The sequence below is a fragment of the Acartia tonsa genome, chromosome 5 (assembly GCF_053477335.1).
Source record: "Acartia tonsa isolate MP-2025a chromosome 5, ASM5347733v1, whole genome shotgun sequence".
In the NCBI taxonomy this organism is placed as follows: domain Eukaryota; kingdom Metazoa; phylum Arthropoda; class Copepoda; order Calanoida; family Acartiidae; genus Acartia; species Acartia tonsa.
Window position 1 is genome coordinate 29295421 of NC_137264.1, and position 23401 is coordinate 29318821.

The 23401-nt window shown below is 30.3% G+C and overlaps 2 protein-coding genes across 3 annotated transcripts in view; both read right to left on the reverse strand.

Moving 5' to 3' along the window:
- Positions 1–832, reverse strand: part of LOC145319240 (uncharacterized) — a 114528-nt gene extending 113696 nt beyond the window's left edge. Inside the window, exon 1 of the mRNA XM_080161244.1 lies at positions 696–832. Within this exon, the coding sequence (XP_080017370.1) occupies positions 696–698 (3 nt within the window). The 5' untranslated portion in view covers positions 699–832. The remainder of the gene's footprint in view (positions 1–695) is intronic.
- The window catches only part of LOC145319242 (innexin inx2-like), a 244112-nt gene that overhangs the window by 129229 nt on the left and 91482 nt on the right, over positions 1–23401 (reverse strand). The window lies entirely within an intron of this gene.

Sequence of the window (23401 nt, forward strand, 5' to 3'; positions counted from 1 at the left end):
ATAGGGGATGGGGTTGGATTTGAAGCATACCTATGTAAAGAGAGTTAAGCCTACAAAGAGCTAGTATGGTATTATTAAAATAGTTAGTAGGAGAGCCACAATGTTTTATGCTTAACCATAATTTTGTACATAATTTTATAAGCCAAGAACAATGCCAAAAAATTGACCAAAAACATAATTTTCAAATTTAATTCGTTGCGATTATTTTCAGATATATTGTTATTTTATTAGTGATCACCCTTTATATAATGCATTTTTCACAAATGCTTTTTCAACCACTTATCTATTGATAAAAAGGACCTCCTGTTTTTTTTTAAATGGTATAATCTGAAACCATTTAATCTTACGGATACAAATTTATATGTTGCACTTTTGGGCAACTGTAACTAATTTTTTTTCTTAATGCAATCACTTTAACTTTATAAGAATTTAATCTTGCATGAGAACTTTCATTAGTGGTCTTAAAATGGCCATAAAATATTAAAAATGTTAAAACTAAACATGAGCTTTGGTAGACATGATATTTTGAGATATAATATTACAAACCACGCAATAATTTCATAATTATATTACTTAATGTCTAGCTTAAAATATATTTTAATAAGGAAATTTTTGTTTTAAGCACTTGTTTATCATATAAGCATCACTGTTTTGTTAGTAAATACACTATATTAAATTTTGTATTAACATCTTACCATTGTGATTTAGTACTTTAATCTGTTGTGTGTGATATGTCACTAGCCAGAAATGTTATCCGCTACTGGGCACTTGATAAAGCAAAGCTGATCCACATATGTTAAGAGTGATTTCACATTTTTGTATCATATGGTATATATCTATCTGCACATATATATAATGTATCTGTATGTAGTTATATCAATCTCCTCGCCTACCTTCCTTCATTAGGAGGACTAGACAGAGCTAGCAAAGGGGGTAAATATGAACGCAGACTTAAACCGCGTAACTTTGTAATTATAAAAAAATCCGCAAACCATAATTTAAAAATGCCGCGGTAAATTATATGCAAAATAATTTTGAGGATTTTTTTGTAGAGAATAATAATTGTTGCTCCAGAATCCCTGCACGTGAACTTGAAGAGAAAATGCTACCGCGACTTTCACCAAGGGATTGTCCCTATCTTAGTTAGGCCTTCCTCCCCTTCTCATGTAAAGACTAGCCTAGCAACCTATATTGAATGGATACGCTGATAAAATACCCTCTTTTTTTGTTTGCTTCCCTTTCTTCACTGCCAAGTTTATTGCATCTAGAAACCAGAATAGTGACAAAGATGATAAAATTCTTTTAATTTTTATGTAACAGAATGTGTTGACACTGTATCTAATTTTTATTAACTTAATTCTCTGAAATTCACCAAATTTGATAAGTTTTACCCAATGCCAATCAGCTTAGGTTAGGTTATGTTGAATTAGAGTTTATGTTATAAATTCATGGCTTATGCCCCACAGGGTTAAATTTGAATATAAGAAAATACTTAGTCATCAAGAAAAAAATCGTATAAGGAGTTTTGCTTAACTTTTTGCTTTGATTTTAATCATAAAATAGGGAGTAAAGAAGGTTATATTGTTTTTATAAGTTTAATATAAGTTTACATAGATCTTAAGAGATAAGACAATTGTAAAATTAACGCTTTTATAGACTAACATTTTTTGAAAAGTTTCGACACTGCTTGTTTAAACCACCTAAAGAAAGAATATGTTTTTAAAACTTTGGATATAACTTACAGTTACCGATCAATGTCCCTTCCCTCCCTAATAATTTCAGAATCCTTATTCTTATGCCCGGCATACACACACACTCACACGCCCATATGATATAATTTCTTCACGGTAGCTGGACCAAAAATAGAAATGATGGGGGGGGTATGCCTATTACCTAATTCAACCCTCTAAAAAATTATACCATGAAATAAAACACTTTTCAACCACTAAAAAACATTTATTTACATTTATTTAAGATCTATGTTCAAATTATAGATCATTTTAGAGAGGGTATCTGTTAAACAACTTCTTAGGTGACTAAAGCAAGTCCAAGCCTTTTATAATAGTTGGGTGGGGTAAAACACGGCCATCAAAACAGTATACTAAACCTAGGGTTAAAATATAGATTGGGGGGAGTGTCTACTACTTCACTTGAGATGTGTTCTTTTTTTTTTGGGGGGGGGGGGGAGGGGAGGACGGGGGTTATCGCGTTTTGAGTGTAAAAATTAAATATTTTATTTATTTGCTAATATTTGAAATGGAAGTGGTAAAATCTAATATGTTTTTTTTTGTGGAAGGATAGGTTATTAAAATGCCTTTCAAAACTAAAGGGAGTTACTACTAATTAAGGATACATAAGGTTTTATTCTCAATTGTCGGCGGATACGAAAATAGTATACCATTTCCAACCAAAAAGGACTTAAACTTTTTGTCTTTCTTTTTAGTGAGATTTTTTTGATTTATTGTATAATTACCCTTAATGAGTGTTTAAGCATATCATATTAACTTTTAAAGTGGATGAAAAGTTACACTGTGTCATTTTCAATTCAGAAACCTTCATGCAGACAGGACCTAAGCAGAACCAGGGATGGGTACCAGTATAGCTAATAATCTTTACTTTTCTTACTTTCATTAAAGATTTTGGTGTAAAAGATTAATATTTATTTTTTAGAATACCTAATTGTATGATTTTTTTATTTAAAGAAAAAATGTCTTGTAACTTTGTAATAAGCTTATAGTGCCTAATAAAAAAAAGTACGTTATTCAATACAATTGACCAATGATCGGCCAGTATACATTGACCAATGACAAAATGGATATTGGCCTCTCATTGGTAATTTGCATTGTATGACTTAATTTTTTATTATACACTATGAGCTGCTTCAATGTTTTGTATTCAACTCAATGTAACACCAAAAAATTATTTCAGCTGTCAGTTGGGGGCCTATACTAATTAAAATTGACAATCTTTCATCTGCCCCCCTCCCCCCCAAAAAATATATATATTATTTTATATTTATTTCGCTTGTTGGTTATACATTATATGTTATACCTGATTTTTAAAGTTTGTTTGTGTTGGCCATATGCAATTTGAGGTAAACTACTCTCAGGTTTCCAGAAAACCTGCCCTTGATCCTTGTAAGGACATTTTAAGACGTGCAATGCACTGATTAAAAACTCTATATATAAGTAACTGCTATTATATGTGGGGCAGCTTTAAGTGCCAGTTATATTTTTAGAATAGATGCAATGAGTCTCATTAAGTTTTTTCTATCATTGATCTATGTATTTTTTTGACTTTGCAGATTTATAACGAAGAAAACAACATCGATATTTTACAGCTTACAAATACACAACACACAGATACAGATTTCTACAGGCAGAATTTGGTTCTTGAATGTTACATTTGATATAATTTTTTGATAACATTTTCTTGTTTATGTTTTCTATGTGTTTAAAACCAAGGGCAATTAAATTTATCATATGGGTTTTGTGAAATCCTAGGTGTTTCGGAAGATTTACTGCAATAAAAGTAATTTTCATACACGAAGATTTGTAAAATTAGGGTTGTACGTCACAGCGTAAAACTTAGTTAGGCTGTAGTTTTACGTATACAACTTATGGCATAGGCCAAGGAGACATAGACCCTGCTGATATTAGGCATAAAGAATATCTTATTTTAAAAAGTAAGAGTTTGGGGTGGGGGGGGATCCAATGCTCGCTAGGCACTTTGAGCAAAATAAATAAATAATCAAATTCTTTATTGAAAACAAAAAGATCATGAAGTAAAGGTATAAAAGATTAACAATGAAATATGCACAATAACATTTATAATATAATTTGATTTTTTTATTGATCCAAACATACATTTCATATTAGAAATTTGCAAAATAAAATTTTTAACACTTTTTTGTCATAAATTTGACAATGGGTTTGGGTGTTCCAGGGAGAAACGTGCATGTAATTTGTATCGCAAAGAGGTAGGAATAATTATACTGTATATTATACTGGTACCCAAATTTTTTTTATAAAGACTCTCTCATTAATTTGGGTACCTTTATAAATTGATTGGTTGGTTGAAATTTAAAAGCGTCCAAACTTTTCAACAAATAATTGTAACCTACATGTTTATTTATCATTCCTTGAGATTCCTAAGTACGGTCCATGAATACTTTTTTCCCATTTTTAAATATTTATAATAAAAAAAGTAGAAGATGTTAAACCTTTTTTTACCAATTAATAATGAAATATAATTACACTAAACACACTAACGATTAATACATTTCGGATAGCTTTTTTTTCTTCATATTTCTGCTTCTATGTCGGAGGTTTAAAAATGTGTTGAATATCCAGAATATTAAATGAAATATCCAAATACTGAACACTAAATCCCTGAATATGCATATGTGTATGATGTGTGATGAATTTGACCCAAAGCTTTAATAGCCACGTCAATTGCCTAAATATTAAGCTGGGTAATTTGGCTCTCAAAATATTCAGAGGTAGGTACATAATTGAAATTTGAGGAAATAAGGAAAATCTATAAAAACAAGGATGACAACATCCATAAAAGCGAAGCTCTGAAACGGTAGGACAAACGGACATTAACACTTGTATAATGTCAGAACTGAATAATCAGAATGCGAATGTATAAGAGTCAAAGCAAAATTGTTAGCAAACTTGTTAAAAAACTGCTTGATACAGGATAATGATTATGGACATACTTACATTTTTAGGACTTGATTATAGAGTTGCTTCGCTTATAATATTGTACTTTGTTGTCCCAGGAATCAGTGTACCAAAAATCAGACCAATCGGATAATTAGGTCACATACAAATTTGTTGTTAAAAATGTAAAAAAAAATCAACATGTTTAAAATGGACGTACGGACATTCTGGTAATGATTATAGAGTTGCTACGCTTTCTAACTCGTACCTAACTATTACAGAAATCACCATGCAAAATTTGAAATCGATAGGACAATTCTAACATGCATAAATTAACGAAAAAAGCTATTTATAAAGGAAAAAAATCAACATGTTTAAAATGGACGTACGGACATTTTGGTAATGATTAAAGAGTTGCTACGCTTTCTAAATCGTACCTAACTACTAAAGGAATCACCATGCAAAATTTGAAATCGATAGGACAATTCTAACATGTCTAAATTAACGAAAAAAGCTATCCATGACGGACGGACGGACGGACCGACCCTAATTATAGAAAAGCTTCGCTTTTAAAAACCTTGAAACAAAGCCAATTATGATTATGAAATATTTTTCGGTGAAATAAAGTTAAGATATCTCTTCCTTTGTCACTTTCAGAAATTGATTTTTATCTCTCTATAGTAATATATTTAAATATTCAAGAAGAAAATATTTGGTGCTTTTCCTCAAGGTGCAGATTAAGCACACAATTCCCCTAATATTTAAGATTAAAAAAAAGTTTAGGTAGTTTTTGTATACCTAACGATATGTGGGGTTTCTAAATCCGCGGGGTCCTTACCTGAAGTATCAAAACCCTGCTTGGCTTCCATGTATCTAATATAACCTAACCAAAGGAAAATAACACACACAAAAAATATTTCCACATTCTTAATTTTACTTAACAAAAATGAGAGGGAGGGGTGTGATATGCTCAACTAGCCACATAGCGATTCTAGAGCAAGAAACTTTAACTTTCAGCAATCAACAAACGAAAACTTCAGTCCTATGTAATTTTGGGTCCAGAATCATAATCTGTTAAAACTAAAATCCTATGTCTTCCTATTTGCAATAAAATCGCATTAAAATTGCAACAAATATTTGCGATACCTTATTTTCATCTTATAAGAAACAATAATCCATTTTGCTAAAATAAAAATTAAAGTTAACCATTTATTAAATACTTTCATATCTTTAAATTTGCAAAAAAAGATATTTTTTTGCAGAATAATGCCATTTATGTCAGCGATATAAAAAGTCTCCTTAAAAACAGATTGTTAGAAAAAAAAGTAAATGTAAGTATTATAATATGTTTTTCTGAAGTCATTTAATAAATTTATACAGTAAAAACCAGAATTGTGCAACTTATTTCAATGAAAAGCCAAAAAACGTAATTTGCAAAAAAATTGCAACGCCTAAATCACCTAGAAAAATAAACTTTTAACCAAACTAAAGTAATATGTTTTAAAAAACATTAAAAAATATTAATCTTTTATAAAAGAAAGTTTGTTAGAAAAGTTCTAATCAAATAGAACAGGGCAAGATTATTTTTTCAAAATGTAAACAAACACTTATCTTTGAATATTTCTATACTTTTTCTAAAACTTAAAAATCAAATCGTACTTAAAATCAATGTTTTGTTTGTTAAATCTTCTTGTGGCGAGATTTTTAAATGTTATTTTTTCATATGTATTGAATAATCATAAAAAAAAAGAAAAAAAATTGCATTAAGCCGATTCAAATATATTAAATATTTCCTTATAAAGGCAGCAAAATAAAAAAAGGTGTTAAATAAAAATTATTTATATTTATTTCTTAAGCTGTATACCTAACTTTTTAAAAAATTTTAAAACATGATTTTTGCTAAAATAGATATTTTTTCATTAAAAGGAAATATTGTTTATCAAATCAGCTGTTATCAAAGAATATATCGTTTTCTTATGTTGGGCTACGAATAGTAATTTCAAGGGATCGACAGCCGCGCACAAGCCTAAAATTCCGCAGGTGTGCAAAATAAGATTTTAATAAGGAGAATTGTCTGTTAAGAAACAAGTTTAGATTTTCAGCTTAATTTTAAAGATATAATATGACGATTTAACTGAGGCTTACCCGCGGCTGTTGAACCCTGTTAATTTAAATTAAAAACTATATATCTTTAACAGTCTTTAACCCTCAAAAGTTGGTTGGCGGGAAAACTTTTTGATGAAATTTTTTTCATGAAGCTTTAGTTTAAAATTTTTAGTTTCCAGCCTAAAATATAAGAAGTAGGATGTCCTCCTTATTGAACAAAACTCGAATAAAAGTTGGGTACGATTTAGGAAGCGAAAAAGCTATATATTTCTGACCACAAAATGCTGATTTTTACTTTTCTAACAGCTTTTGTTGATATAATTATCATATTCATCTGATTTTTAGATTACTCACAACAATTTTATAAGCGAAGCATCTCTATATTCAAATGTATGTTCTTCAACAGTATTTACGTAATTTTGCAACTTTATGTACAATTTTGTTTAACAACTACAAATTAATTGCCTGCTTATAAAGTTCTCACATTCTACTTTTGCACGCATCTGGGCCCTATTTTTTCATTTGCAAATTGAATACATGTTTGCGGGAGATAATTTAAATTTCGTCTTGGTTACCGCAAAATAATGCGGCACTGCTTTGACTGTAATAAAAAAACTCCAATGCTAATTGCCTAATAACACGTTTTTTATAGTATTATTTCTTATAAAATCAAATACGAACGCTAATGCATTAAAAATCTGTTATAAATTACAACAAATTAATATTATTATTTTTTTACCACTGGGAGTTATTTATATGAACATTTAAGTTATGTTGTGAACATTTTAGCAGACAATTATTTATTTTAAATTTATAGAGGTAAAATTTTCAGGGATATAAAAAAAATTTAGATTTTTTTTCATTTTAAAAGATAATTTAATTAATTGTCAATAATCGTATTTCAATATAATATATTTTTGATAGGCAATATATTAGTCCTAAAAATTGAAAGTCGTCGTACTGATTTTAATGATAAGGTTTTTAATTTAAAAAAAAAACTTAAATATCTCTGAAGAAGGGGAAAGAAGGATTTAACTGTAAATGAAAACATGAAATATAGGCCTTAATTTTATTGCCACACTTTGCGGATTCTTGCGGAGAGGTGTGGATAGTATAATTAGCCTCTGACTCGATGTGTAGCATCATGAGGGGAAAAACTAAATATTTTTGTTGGGTAGTGGTATATTTTCAATATATTTTCCTTTATTCAATAAAACAATTAATTTTGAGCACTGTCAATTTAATTGTTTCTTCTTTACTTATTTTAAACTATTTTTTATTCAAAAAGACCCAAAATGAACAGCTTTTTAAATAATGTTGAGCACTGAGTAGAGTAGGCTGGGAGTCAGTTTATTAATTTTATCCTTTCCCACGCTACTGGCATTAGCTGGATGGACAGCCAGGCAAAATCCTACAGGCAATATCCCTGATATAGCCAGAGGAACACGCATATCCACCCCGTCCAGTCCCTTATTATTAAAAAACGAATTTACAATGCTTATTTTAGTTTAGGTTATGTTGATTGAGGTTCGAGAAGCCCTGTGTAATCAAAGCCCTTTAGGTTTAGAATTAAATATACTAATGTAAGGAGAAGGAAATCTATAAAACTAAGAGGGGGATCGTAATGACATATCGATTTAAGAGATAAGTCATATTTGCAAGATTTTTGCATTCAACTAATAATATCAAGTCATGATATGAAGGGGCCATAGATCAATTAAAATAGAACAATCGTTATTCTAAATTGATAATATACAGGTAAATAATATTTATCAATGTGTATTTATAAGTATACCTGTTTTTATAAGTGTTCCATTCTATGAAATAGGTAATATTAACTATTTCATAGACTCACCCTTTTTATTTTCTATATTTTAAACGGATAAGGAAAACCTAACTCCTATGGGAGCCCAGGAAATTGCATGAGATTTTGTCTTTTAATATTATTTTCTGATAATAGATTCTTTAAAATAGGTGATATGTACCTTCTGAATGCTACTGACCATTAGATTTATTTTGTAGATCATTTTTAGTTTTTAAAATCATTTGTATAATTCAATAGTTATCCCTTTCGTTTAGGTTAGTTTAAAAGGGTTTTCCGAGAACCTAAAGGCCAGGTTCATAATGTATCTTTGGATACGACGGAGTTTTTAATATCTAAGATCTTATATATATATATATATGTTTTGAAACACTCTAAAAACTGTCTATTATCTATGCAGTGTGACGAGCTGTAATATTTGACAACCAAAAAATAAGCTTTATTACATTATTATTAAATTAAGTTCATACAAAATAACTAAAGATATATTGGAAAAATAGCTGACTTTAAAAATACATGTTTGTACGTATAGTTATAATTCGAAAAAATGACATTTTTACTTTAACTCCGACATCTTACTAAACACGACAGAATATATGTTTTGGAGGGATGAGGGGGGGGGGGTTAAACTTATGATAAAAATTTTGTTTAAATTGTAGAAACACCTTTAAATAGCTACCAGAGTTACACTGCAAATAAAAGCTTAATTTTATTTCACATTAATAATTGTGAAGCTTGTATACATTTTCGTGTAAATGTCGGTCAATACTGCGGCGAAAAGATCAATACCCTCTAAGCTGAGTCCTAGAACTATTAGGTATACTGCTATGAGCTTACAATCATGTATACATAACTTTAAAAGTAACAACCATTATATTAAAATTTTAATTTTTTTTTATTAAAAGCTGCTTCTTTACAACTATAGTCTATAAACTTAGTCATCCTTGTAAATGTTCATGTAGAACTAATTTAACATTTGTTTTAATTCCGAAACTTAAATAAGGAAACATATATTTGATATTTTTTTCCTAATTTTTGTTCAAATAACGTAAAGTGATTAATATAAGTATTTAATAATTTCATCTTATATATATTTTTCTTAATATTTATGATAAAAACCAACATTTTATGTAAGGAAGAAAATACATAAAAGCGTAATTTTCACAAGATGAAAAAAAAATGATAAAGATATGATAATATATTTTTTGCTTAAATTGCTTTAAATGCGAGATATATAAAAATAGATGTAATTAATATTCATTTGAGATAAAAGATATGGTCCTATGTAAATTAATTTTTGATTTGCACAATGAAAATAATCCATAGAACTTGAGTTGTGACAATAACTACGCCTACCAAACGAATTTGCTGATAAATACGAACATTAATACAAAAACAAAAATACCACATGTATTTCTATAGTTTTGCGATAAAATAACTTTAAATGTTTCTTTTATCCTTTTGAGTTTTTTAAAAGATAATTTGATTAATCCAGTTAAAATCGTGTTTTATTTCAGTCTAAAAAAGGAGCGTTTCGATTATAAGTAGCGAAGCTTTTATGGAATAAGATTAAACTAAAATTTAACTTAAAATCAGACAGTGTTATGATTTCTAAAATTATCTTTTTTTTATTAACACTTTCTTTCAAAATATAGCATTTTTGGTATTTTATTTTGGATCTACTGCAGTTCACGGTAAATTATTGCTGGTAAGCAATATTTCCAAAAATCTATGAATTTTAAAGACTGCTAGCTGCCAAACGGCTGATCGTACAGATCATACCAGCATACCATTTTAAGCGGCATAAGAAGGCCTACAAATAATATGAAATGGCCAAGATCTAATTATGCACAGGGAAAGCTTCACTGAAGAAAAAACGCGTAAAATAGGTCTTTTTTGCGCATTTCTCTGCACTGCAAGATAATTATGCATTATTGATATATGGCTATTCCAGATTATTTATAGGCCTTCTTATGCCGCTTAAAACAGTGTGCAGGCATGATCTGTACGTTCAGCCGTTTGGCAGCTAGCAGCCTTTGTAATTCATAGATTTTTGGAAAATATTTTACCGTGAACTGCAGTAGATCCGTTATTTTACATTAGCTTAAAAATAGATGGTCAGTTGTATCCTCTATAGAATGGCTTTTCTATGAAAAAATAGCAAGTTGGTTAGATCTTAATAAAAAGCATGTCTACATCAAAACAGCCGAAATAAAGATTAAATTTTAAATTAGCGCTTTATAAAAATGTTTGTCTGACAAATCAAATATTAATCTTTTTTTTGGAGTGATAATAAATTTAAACAAGGATGACAACAATCCTGAAAGCGAAGCCCGACAAACGAACATTGACTGACATAGTGCGACTCCACTTTTTAAGGAAAAGAAGTTAAGGTTTCTTGGTTATATAAATTTTATGCAGTAATAAACAATGAACAAGGTATTAAAGTTTTATTTAACCTTGTTTCTATAACAGCTTCTCTGTAGCTAACAAATGACAAATGTTTATTCTAATACAACGGATAAAATGTGTGTCACTTTTTGTTTATTGCAGATAGTTTTTACTGTATTATATTGATATTTACTGTCTAACTAAGGTCTAATATTCTTAAATTAAAGGATATCGCTAAGCGCAGAACCTATATGGTTTTCCCCTAAATTGTAGGTTCTTAAAGATCTTAAATATTTAACTCTTTTTAATTATTGAACCAACACCCTTCCAAGATATATTGCTCATCAATTTTTAAAACTAGAATCAAAGATTTGGGGGAGGGGGGGGGGATTAAATTTTCCACTCTGGGTGCGTAGCCGCTGGTTTACTTATTAACTGATGTACCCAAAACCTTATATCAATTGTTGGTGAGCTAGTTATTGACATAATTGTCCTTGTTTTTAATTAAGTAGGCATAAAAACTGTATTTAACCTCTTTTTTACTTTTATTTTACATCGGGTATGGAAGTGAAACTGTTGTAAAACAAAGCTTTGGTATGAAGTAACCTAGATTAAAAAGATATACTTAATTATAATTGTATAATCCTATTTAGATTTAAATTTAAATTAAAGTTATAATAAAGAATCTTAAAAATCAAATTTTGGGGCTTAAAAAAATATATAGTTAAAGGTTAAAATAAAGTCCTGTGTATATAAATAAAAAAATTGTATCCATTAATCTGATTATGAATTTAATAAGATCTATTAGTTCGCTATTGCTGATTTAATTTTTCTTCTGACATTTTTTTCTTATTTGCACCTAATTTGTAAATTGAAAATTAGACTTAAAGTTTAGGTTAGATAATATTTATAGCTAGTTTAAGTTAGCTTTGCACAGAAGTTAGGCTACCGCTAGGTTTAGGTTTCCTGGAAGCTTTTGTCTTAATTGCAGTAAATGGGTGGAATTCCAATACAACTGATAAGAACAAATATGTCCAAATGTAGCAAAGCAAATATTACATTTCTCAATATAACAAAGTATGAACTTTTTAAAACAAGAAATAAGGCGTAGGTTAAAAGAAAATGAAAGAAAAAAGCATATAAAAGGCACACTGATCAATACATGTTACTTGTAAAATAGCTTTACAAATAAAAAAAAAAAATTTTTACGCTTGTCCTTCAAGGTCAAGTATTTATGTTTAAAAATTTTTGTTTTTCTCCGCCAGCGTGACTTTCAACATACACTTTTATACTTTCATAAACAATTTTAAACGTATTTACGGTGGTAAATTGAAAGAAAAATCGTCGTAAACATTTAGAGTCAATTTTCTATTTTTGGGAGAAGTTGTCTGGGATTAAAGGAATAGTAAATGATATAAAAAGAGAGAAGACAGATTTTCAAATTAATTATAATTATACTAGCGGATTCGCTCAAAGAGATAAATCCAAAACCCAAAGGTTTGTTGGGGGGTTACACCCACCACCACTCTTTGTTTTTGTTTACAAAAAAAATGCATTAGGAAGGTTTTTGTTTGGGGGGTGGGAACATATTCTCTGGAAAGTAGAGCAATATCGGTTCAGCGGTTGCCGAGACCTTAAGCATCAGACGGACAGACAGACATCGTTCTATTTTGTATTATAAATAGCTTTTCTGTTTTGTTAATTCATAAAGTTAAATTGTATGTTTTTGAACTCCATAAAAACTACATTCAAAAACTTACCTGTTTAAAAATAAAGGCTTTATTAAACAGCACAAAGCGCCAAGAAATTCTGGGAGATCTAATCTACAAAGAATGTTAGAAACTCGTAAATCATATAGTTAAATTTTTTAATTTTCAAATTTAGAAATAGGATTTTTGTAAAGTTCTTTACAAAAATAAGCGGCTAAGAATGATCAAATTCAGACAGGCAGAGATTCTGTTAATTTCATATTTTAAGTTTTTAAGGTCATTTGCACCTTAAGAACTTCTTGAATTTGTTAGGGCCCAAAAGTTTTTTTTTATAAAGCTGTATTATTAAAGAAGGCATTAACTTATTACTTTCTCTATAAGCATATTATTTGGGAATGAATGTCTATAGGTTTTTAAAATGTTGAGTTACGAGCATGATTTTCATTTTTACTTGCACCTTTTTTTTCTTATGTCTAACAGGGGGAGTTATAAAATCAAATTTGAAATTTGAAATTTAACTTCATAATGCAATTGTAGAGTTACTTATTCTAATTCTATTATATAATTTAGTAAAGTTTTTTTTTGTCTGAAGCTTAAGTTCTCAAAACTACATTACTTATTGGGATCTCTATTTTAGGTAAGCTTCATATGTGTCCTGGGATGGTTTATGCTAATTTATCTTCATATTCTAGTCTTGTGATAATTTTAAGCTACTTTAAAAAAAATAGAGCACCTATATACTAGGGGCGCAGCCGCTATTAACCAAAAAAATAATAAACAACCATTATGTAAAATAAACAAGGACAGCTATAAGAAGCAAAGCAAAAAAAATATTGAGAGACAAACGAAAAGAGTCAATTATAGAGCATATGTCCAGTTATAAAAAAAGCTAGAAAACAAAAATCACAAAATCTTTTTATGTGTTAGTCTTTTATAGTCATCCAACATACCGACGGACCGAGTAAATTGTATTCTGGAATCTGGATGATCATTGATGAAGGAATCTACAAAAACAATTTCAAACATTTATCTTGATCAGCAGACAAGAAGTTAAATTTCTCTATTCCGTTCCTTGCGAACGGACAAACGGACGAACTTCGAATTATTGAATCAAATAGCGCTACAACTTACACATACAAAAATGTTTCTTTTTAACAAAATCTCACGAACAGACACATACCAGTAATTGGATGTTAATTTTTGCATCCCCTTAGTATAGATATCTAGCTTTTTATTTCACCAATGAAATAAACTCCTTTAATTTAGAAAACTCCCCCTTAAGACCGCTTTAGCTCTAAAGTCCAGAATTTTGTGTTCTGTTATCATCAGCTATATACAATGGATGTTAGAAATTATGGATTAAGTTTTTCAGGATAAAACTTAATAAAACCTTTGTAGCTGTTTCCATTGCTATTAGTTACAAAGGTGAGATTTAATAACAATCATGAAAAACATTTGAAAGACTTACAATGTTTAATTTTAGTGAGTTGGAAAGGTTTACTGTTATGGTGAACATTTTCAAAATTAATATAAAGTAAATTTTTATAGTAATACATCCATTTTTTAATCATCGGCTATTTAAAAATAAAGGGAGGAGGGTTTGGGCGTCTTGGCGGGTCAAATATGCATTTTTAATTCACCTTTCATAGTGTGCTTTCATTGTAGTGTAATCCGAATATGAAACAGCAGGATGTCTACAGTCTATTCTCAAATATTTGTTTTTAAATTACTGCACTGAATGATAGTTAATTCTTTCTGGAAAAGCTTCATATAATTGTAGATATTGTTTTTATTCAAGCTTTTAAAAGTAGTCAAACCCTCCAAAAAATTTGTTAAATATTTGTGCTATCTAAATTGCTTGAAACTTACTTTATTGTAAAAACACCAAACTCATCAAAAGATATAAAGCTCCTCTTTAACCGACGTTAATTACCACTAAAAATTTGTAACTGTTGTATGACTTAATTAGCTAGTTTGTTTAAAATGATCTTTATAAAATATTAATATGGGCTATAGGGTTAAGCCTATAAAATATGTATAAACCTCAGATAAAAAATTTAATTAAATTAACAAAATACTTTAGATACTTTAATATAAAGTAATGGATTTGATTTTAGTTTGATAATTATTTCCTTTCCAACTTATAGTCAAACTAGTACTTACGATGTTGCCTTCTTAACAGTTAAAGTCACTTGGTAAATATAGGTAAACCTTTAAAAACAAAGATTGGTATCCTATTTGGGAGATAGGTATACCTATTAAATTTTAGGAAATTACATTTTCAAAGTAAAGCCTTTCTAAAATAAAGTAGATCCGTCTGTCCGTATTAATTGTTAATTGTCTGAATTGGTTGAATTTCGCTTTTTGTTATTGTTGATGTTGATATATTTTTTTATTTCGCAAATTGTCCAACAATTAACAAGAAATGGACAAAGAAAATAGCAAACATGCATTGTTTAAAAACAAAAATATGTAAAACCTGAAATATTGCAAAAAGATATTGTACAAGAAGCATATCTTTATCTCATCCAGCTAAATGACATTCGAAAACCCAAAACACCAAAGAGTAACTTTAGAAGAATTTCTAAAATATGGTTCGGTAAGAATTTCCCAATGCAGTAATAATTTTTATAAATTTAAAAGTTTAAGTTCTGCAATTTTCATATGATTACTGCAACAAAAACTTCCCCCCTCCTATCAAATGCCCCTGTTCTGGGGGTGAATTATTTTATTAATATTTAAATCAATAGGGGTGTAAACATCCTTGATTTTAACTTTTATATTATAAACCAATTAGAAAATTTTAGACTTAATGTTTAAATGGTATGACGTTGACCTTATGTGACAAGTTATGGTAATAATCTAACCAATGATATAATTATTATTTTAATAAATAAGATACATTGCCAAAGTGAAATCATTCTTAATGCTGTTAATAATAGTAGATATTTTAAATCTAGTGAATATTTAATTTGTTAATATCTTAATCTACATTTAATAAAATAGGACGGTAATATTTATAAAAAGCAAAGGAATACAATCAGATGGTAGGACAAACGAACATTAACACTTGTATAGAAGTTGATAAGCATAATATAAATTGAAAAGTCTAAACAAAAATCTACATTAATTAGTCAAATCTGTGAGCTCTAACCCGCATTACTCGTTTATGAATACTGGGCGAATAAGACAAGGGAGTCAAATATTGAAAACAAAAGTAGGAATATTTGTTCGGAAAATAAATTCAAACTTATGTTTTAACTAAGATTTATTAATCTAACGTTTTATTGGAGACATAAAAAAACAAGGACCTTTTAAGACTAAAATGTTAATAGGACTCATTTAAATTAGGTTAATTGAGAGAGACAATAAATTGAAAATTGTATTGAAATTTCTTCATCCACTAATCTCGTTGGCGGTTAAAGACTAGGGGCTGCTTTGTTTTCTAATTTGAAAATGTCTTCCGTTTAAATTATGTTTTACTACTTGCGGCTACGCTCATAAAGTATGGGGATCCAGGTGTTGTGGGATTGTTAGGAGGTTACGTTGAATCTGCATTTTAAATTCAAGTTTTAAATAGAAAAGGTGAAAAACACCTAAGTAGAGATTTCTCTTGAAATGGTGGAGGTACCCTCCCTCAAACAAATATAAACATTGCCTGGACATTACAGAAGCTTTACTTTAAAGCAGAACTTTATAAGAATTCAAGGTAAATCAGACAAACAGATACACATCCTGATACTTTCATATAAGGATTGCAATATTTAAATTTCTATATGAAATATATACGTGTCCTTGTAAACGAAAGAGTTAAATATCTCTTCTGAATACAATGGGAACAATACCCGATACAGCCAGATAAACAGATAATAAAAATTTATAAACCATCTCTCTATATCACCCCCCCCCCCCCCAGTATTGAGTATCAAAACATTGAAACTAAACTAGTTAGTTATTAGATGCAAACCTATCTAAATTTCATGTCAAGCTCGGATTCTCTTACTTCAAGACTGTATATAACGCATATTTTCCTTTGATTATCTCTGTTTTGTACTAATGAAAAAGTGTATTATTTTGCATAAAGTGAATTCTTTGCGTGTCATAACCGTTTGCAGTCCTGTTTTTTTCGTTTGAACACTATTTCGCCCTTTCTCTCTCTCTCTCTCTCTCTCTCTCTCTCTCTCTCTCTCTCTCTCTCTCTCTCTCTCTCTCTCTCTCTCTCTCTCTCTCTCTCTCTCTCTCTCTCTCTCTCTCTCTCTCTCTCTCTCTCTCTCCCTTTCTACAACTCTTTTTTTCTATCACCACAAAGTTTTCTGATTTACTGCTACCATTAATAATATTGAAATATTGCAAACTTTTTTTTTACACACCACGGAAAATATTGAAGTAGCGAGGTACTCTATTGAAGTAGCGAGGTACTCTCTATAAAAAGGTTTGTAAGGACAATGTCGTACCTAATAAACAGGTGCAATAAATTACTACTCAAACTTAATATTTTGCAAAAGTTTATCATCTAAAGTTAGGTTTTTATTGTCATATCAAAGGCCTCAAATACTATGGTTTTGTAAATTTAAAAAAAAATTTGCTTTTTATATAATAGTATTTTAATTTTTTATCTAAAATATTGTAAAATTCAAATACTGGGCTGCTTTTGGAAATAATTATCCATGTTTTTTATATTTGTTTTAAAAATATAAGGTGCCAATTGAATTAAAAAAACGTACAAAGTTTCAAGCAAGATATTTTTGACTGGCATTTAGCTACACTAACACTAATAAGTTAATTTTTGCCTAAAGTATCAAATGCTTAGAGTGTGATATGTTATTCATCTATATATGGATGTAGAAATTGAAAGAAAAAAGGATTCTACAGTTTTCCAACTTAATTATTTAGTGAAATAATCAAATAAATCCATGAACGCATCCTCATATAAAATTGTTCAATGGTCTTTACTATAGAGCAATTAATTCCTTATTGCCGCTTCGTGAGATTAATTACACTGATACTAACTTTTAACAATTATTTAACAAACATTATCCCACATTTGATGCAATGGATTTAGGATATACGTGGATATAGTGACAGGGGAAATATTTCTCGTCAATTTAGCTTGCTAATATAGACCTAATTTATTGGTCACTTCATTCATCCAGTAGGAGAGGAGAGTATGGGTGAAAGGGGATGATGGTTGGATGTTGTCGTTATCTAAGCCAGCTCAAAGCATCACAGTACATGACAATCTGGTGCAACATCCAGGTAATGTTATATAGATTTTGTTGCACAATCACTGTTAAACTTCTATGCTATTGATTTATCAACATAAGTGTGTAGAAATAATGTCATTATTTATACTCTATCTAATAAAGTATTTTTTTTTGTCTGAAACTTAATATCTTGGAAATTGTTGAACCAATAAGTTCGTACTTTGTTTAAATGTCTTGGGGTGGTTTTAGGCTATTTACCTTATCTCCCCTACCCGCTATTAGGCTAGGGACAAAGCAACTATTATTTTGAAAGGAAGGTATAAGATTGTAGATTTTAAATATTAAGCTTTCGATATATTCGTCATGCAGAATGGTATTGATAAGTTATATTGGGTTAGGTGATTGCCCCACAGGGCTAGGCAATTGGCCCCGCAGGGTTAGAGCCCCCCCCCCCCCCCGCAGGGGCTATATATAGGAGAAAAGCTATTGTGAAAAAAACTAATAATCGCCCCTTAAGGAGCGTTGCCACAAAAAGGGACTATACCCAAAGTCAACAATATTTTAGCAGATATCCATACAATTTACAGAATTTTCACTATACTAGAAATTGTTCTTTTTGCTTTAATGTCCAATTTTAAAGATTATATAAATGAGAAAAATTAGTTTCTCGTATCATTCGAATCCGGTGGATAGGAACCGGTTCTCATCCATACGAAAAACTATGTCTAGCATCGTATTATATCCAGCTTTCTACGAATATAAAAATGTACAATCATAAGATTAAAACCAGTCTCTTGCCGGTGCCTTCGGCACCTCGGGGCTAAAAAAAAACTAGTTTTAATCTCATAATTGTACATTCTATATCTGCGTAAAGCTGTTTATAATACGATGCGAGAAATAACTATTCTTAACTTTCCCCCCTTTTACTTGAATAGGATCGAACCTAGGATGCTCTATTTATTTGCTCCATTTATGTTTTAGCTTACTAAACCATTAATAATCAGTTTTCTAGTATCACTTCAAAACCGATTAAAATCCGCTGGAATAAAACCAGTTTTCAGCCATACTGAAAAATCACATATGACATCGTATTACAGACATTTGTTCACGAATAACAAAATAAAAATCATAAAATTAATACCTCTTTTGATTGCCCGTGCCTTCGGCTCCTCGGTGATACTAAAACTGGTTATGGTTTTATATTTTTATACTCGCGGAAAGCTGTCTATAATATGTAGTATCACAAAAGCCTATCAATCCTAACAATCTGAATCATTCTATTTATTTTTAGTAAAAAGAAATAAAAAATCCAAAATAGCTGCAAAAATTTGAAGAATTTCTACGAGTAAGGGGCCAAATAACTTTTAATATCATTCTTTTTGTGTGTGGATTATGCATTATTAGTGTTTTCATATTGCAACAAATTTTGGTGAAGTGAATATTATTTGTAATGAACTATGAGATTCTTTTAAAGGGACTAAAAATGACAACTTAGCTATTCTAAAATGAGAGCTCCATTTATAATTCTACCCTCATATAAAAGCATCAGAATGAGTGTCTGTGTGTACCTTAGGGTATCGCTAACCACTGAACCGAAATGATTCTCCTTTAAATTTGTCCACGGAAGGTTTATAGCTATTTTGCAAAAGAGAAATCGCGACTACAAATATTGGGAAATGTCCCTTTCATGGCAACGCCTCTTAAGGGCCGTTTTTTCGTATTTTCACAGTAGCTTTTGATAGGTTATTATAGGTTAGGTTGGGTTAAGTTAGGTTAGGTGATTGACCATAGGTTTAAGCAATTGACACCGCAGAGTTAGAGCTCCCCACAGGGGCTAGAAATAGGGGGAAAGCTGTTGTGAAAATAGACGAAACGCCCATTAAGAGGCGTTGCAACGAAAGGGACTATAACCAAAATATTTACTACAAAAATTGGAGAAAATATTTGTTTGATACGAGATTTAGAGTTAAAGTAGTTGTTAGGATTAAATTAGATTGAATAAGTTTAAATTAATCTGCTGTAATGTATGAAGACCGATGCATAAAATAACTTATATGTGGATTCGTTTTCGTACAAACAAAAATATATTTAATTTTAGCAAAAATCAAAAACAAAAAAGCAACAAAATATTTTGAAGTTTCCAATTATGTGAATATTTTCATTTGAATGGTCAATTTGTGCTGTGTAAACAATTTGCATATTATAAGAAAAGCATTTTTGTGGAAGTGATGTTTAACCATAGAGCTAATAACTCAAACTAAATACTAAATATTCACAACAACAATAAACTCAATCACCTATAATATAGGTTATGCGAAAAATGTTTAAGGTTAATATATCATGAACGGCAGTTATTTGTCAAGATCCCCATTGAAATGAAACGGTAATAAATCTTCGATGTTTAGTTAAGTTTAGTATCGGTTCAAGGCAGGTTTTAAGCTATTTTACAACATATCCTTTAATTGGAGTTAATAATTTGACTAAAGAACGACAATCTTGTTCATAATACATAATATTATTGTTGATACTAGTTTGAAAAAATAACTCCATATTTTTATATGTTTTGCGGGTTATAAGATCTATTTTTCAGACGAACTGACAGACAAACATCATTCTACACAATGTTATCAAAAATGATACCAAATATCCAAGAGTGTGAAATGTCGAATGAAATACCTATAGCTCATCAAATGTATGCATGTTTATGAATGGCTCATTTATGTATGAATCCAGGCACAGGGAAAGTAATCTGAAAAGCAAACATAAAAACTTTAATCTTAGAATTTATTAGCGGCTATTGCCACCTAGAAGCCTCTAGGGGAACTATGGGATGGGGTTTTGGGATTTGTTATGTAAATTGCCACCACACTTTATCATTTAGTTTTAATATAAAAGAACAAATATTGTTTTGTGGAAATAATCTTTTTTCCAGGGGAGGATGGAGGTAAAGACCCCCAAAACTTTCTTTTACCTTAAATTAAAGGAGAACCATATCGGTCTAGCAGTTAGCGAGATCTCAAGCTTTACATAGACAGACAATAGATTTTTATAAAAATAATTTAAGTACAGTTCAATTGTAAGGATTTGCATTTGACTTTGTTAAAGCCAAATATTTCTTTTTTTTCAATGTTTGTTTATTTTTAAATCTTAGAAATACTTGTCCTAACAACCAAGTTTTAAGCAGTGGAATGTAGAGTGTTGTAAATGGGTTTAAAAATGAAATTTATATTGAAAAAATAAAAATCTATGTATAAATGTGAATAATTCAGGGAAGGAGGAGCCATTGGGCTGTTTATTACACTGGTACCGAAATTTTTAGAACCAAAATATCTTATTTGTTGATTTAAAAACTTTGGTTACTTTTACTAAAATTTTATCGGTTAGTTCAAACTAGTAGTGTCCAACCGTTTCAACCAATAATTTTAATCTACAGAAGGGGTAATCTTTTTCATCATCTTTGGGGATGTACTTTTACATCAATTCGTTGTGCTTACGGTAAAAACCTCCACGTCGTCATACGAGTATCAGAGTAAAAAACTAGAGGGGAGGGGTTAAATAACAATATATCCCCATCCCAAGGACTTTGTGCCGACTCTCAATTGGGTCTTTGGATATAATAGCGTAGAGAATATTTACACAGCCAAGTAGCAGAAAACAATTTGCTAACAGACGAAAAATGCCCTTAACAGGGGAATCCAGGTAGTTGTCTGGTTATACATCTATACTATTGATTTATTATACGAATGGACTTGATACATTTATATATGTTGCTTCGTTATGAATAGTTTATTTGACAATCTCTTTATCCCCTGTAGTGTAGCTTATTACCAAGAAAATGATGAATTAAGGTTTAATGGTGAGTCCAGAATATGTATGGATGGACAGAGAGGATGGATGGATGGGTATTTTATAAAGTTCAGTAGCTTCCAACTTGAATTTAAACCAATTGTATAATTTGATTGACTTTCTTATCAAAATGAGCGCTATTCAAGATATTTTTATCTTCAGAAAAATCCTTAATTGCTTATTAACAAGGGATAAATCAATGACGGATAAATTGATGTATATTCCCATTCCCAATAGATGATCCACATTTTATCTGTTGATTTAATTTGTTTGTAAGCTGCTAGTTTTGAAACAACCAATCACAACTCAAAAGAAATACATACTTTAAATATTGTAGAAGAGTCTGACATTTCATGGAAAATAATTTATAATTGATATCAATTAGGTACATATGCTAATTGATTTCAATATAATATCCTAAAATATTAAGTATTAAAGTATCTTTTTGTCTAAAGCTAGAGATCTTGGAAAGAGATAGTCCGAATTGGTTGTACATTTCTGGGACGCTTCATTAATTGGTTTGGTGGTTTTTGGCTATTTTTCTGACTTCCCCCTCCCTCCTCTAAAAGCTTATGGCAAGGCAATATTACATGATATGATTCGATGAATGAATTACTAGAAGTTAGCTACAATTTATTCTTATAATAAAGTAACAGGATGTCTGTCTGTTTGTCTGTACCGAAGGATCTCGCTAACCGCTGAACCGATCGAGCTCTACTTAACAGGGTAGCTTCTCATAGGTCCCGGGATGCTAATGTCGTATGGGTGAGTTGCACCTGGACTGAACAGTCAACTTGTCAACTCAAGGCCAGACTCTTGGTCCTTCACCTCATACCCGTGGTACAGTACATTACAGACAACCAACTCTCTGTGATGCACGACCTTTGTCTGAGAAGTCCTAACTGTGCATGGTAACGAGTTGCGCCTGTTTTGGGCCAAGGCATTCCCCCCACTCTAACTATTTACATCGCGCATCTGACATAGTAGCAGTGGGAACCATTTTTAACGTCTTTAGTTATGACGCGGTGTCGGACCGAGATTCGAACCTAACACCTTCCCGACGACGAGCGGATGCGCAACGTGTTGAGCCACGGTCGCGGGAAGGTCCCGGGAAGGTTTATAACTATTTTGGGGGAGGGTACCACCACCCTTGTAAGAGAAATCGCCACTAGAAAAAATTACGACACCAACAAAAAAAAATTTTTAAAATTTTTTTAGCAAAAAGTAAAAATTAGGCGGGTTATCAAATTCGACTCTCCACTCCTCAAGCGCCCCTAGAGGCCTCTAGGGGGCGTAGACGATAGTTATAATATAGAGGAATATAACTCTTATTTTTAGAAAAAGGAAATTGATCCAAGTTTCAAGTACATGTATTGTTGGAAATATTCAACATTTATCATTCTATAAACCTGCAGGGTATTCAAAAAAGAGTAAAAAGAGAGAAAGAAAAGAGAAGAAAGATATGGGGCCTTTTAAAACATTAGAGAAATTCAAAAACACAGATAAACATTAAGAAATCAAAATAAGTAAAGATGCATTAATTTTTTATAGTATGTAAAACATACAACAATTAAACTTTCTTAATATAAGTAAATATCGAAAAAATTTCTTCAATGACGTCATAAAATGAGGAATGAGGAGAGGAGTAGTGGGAAA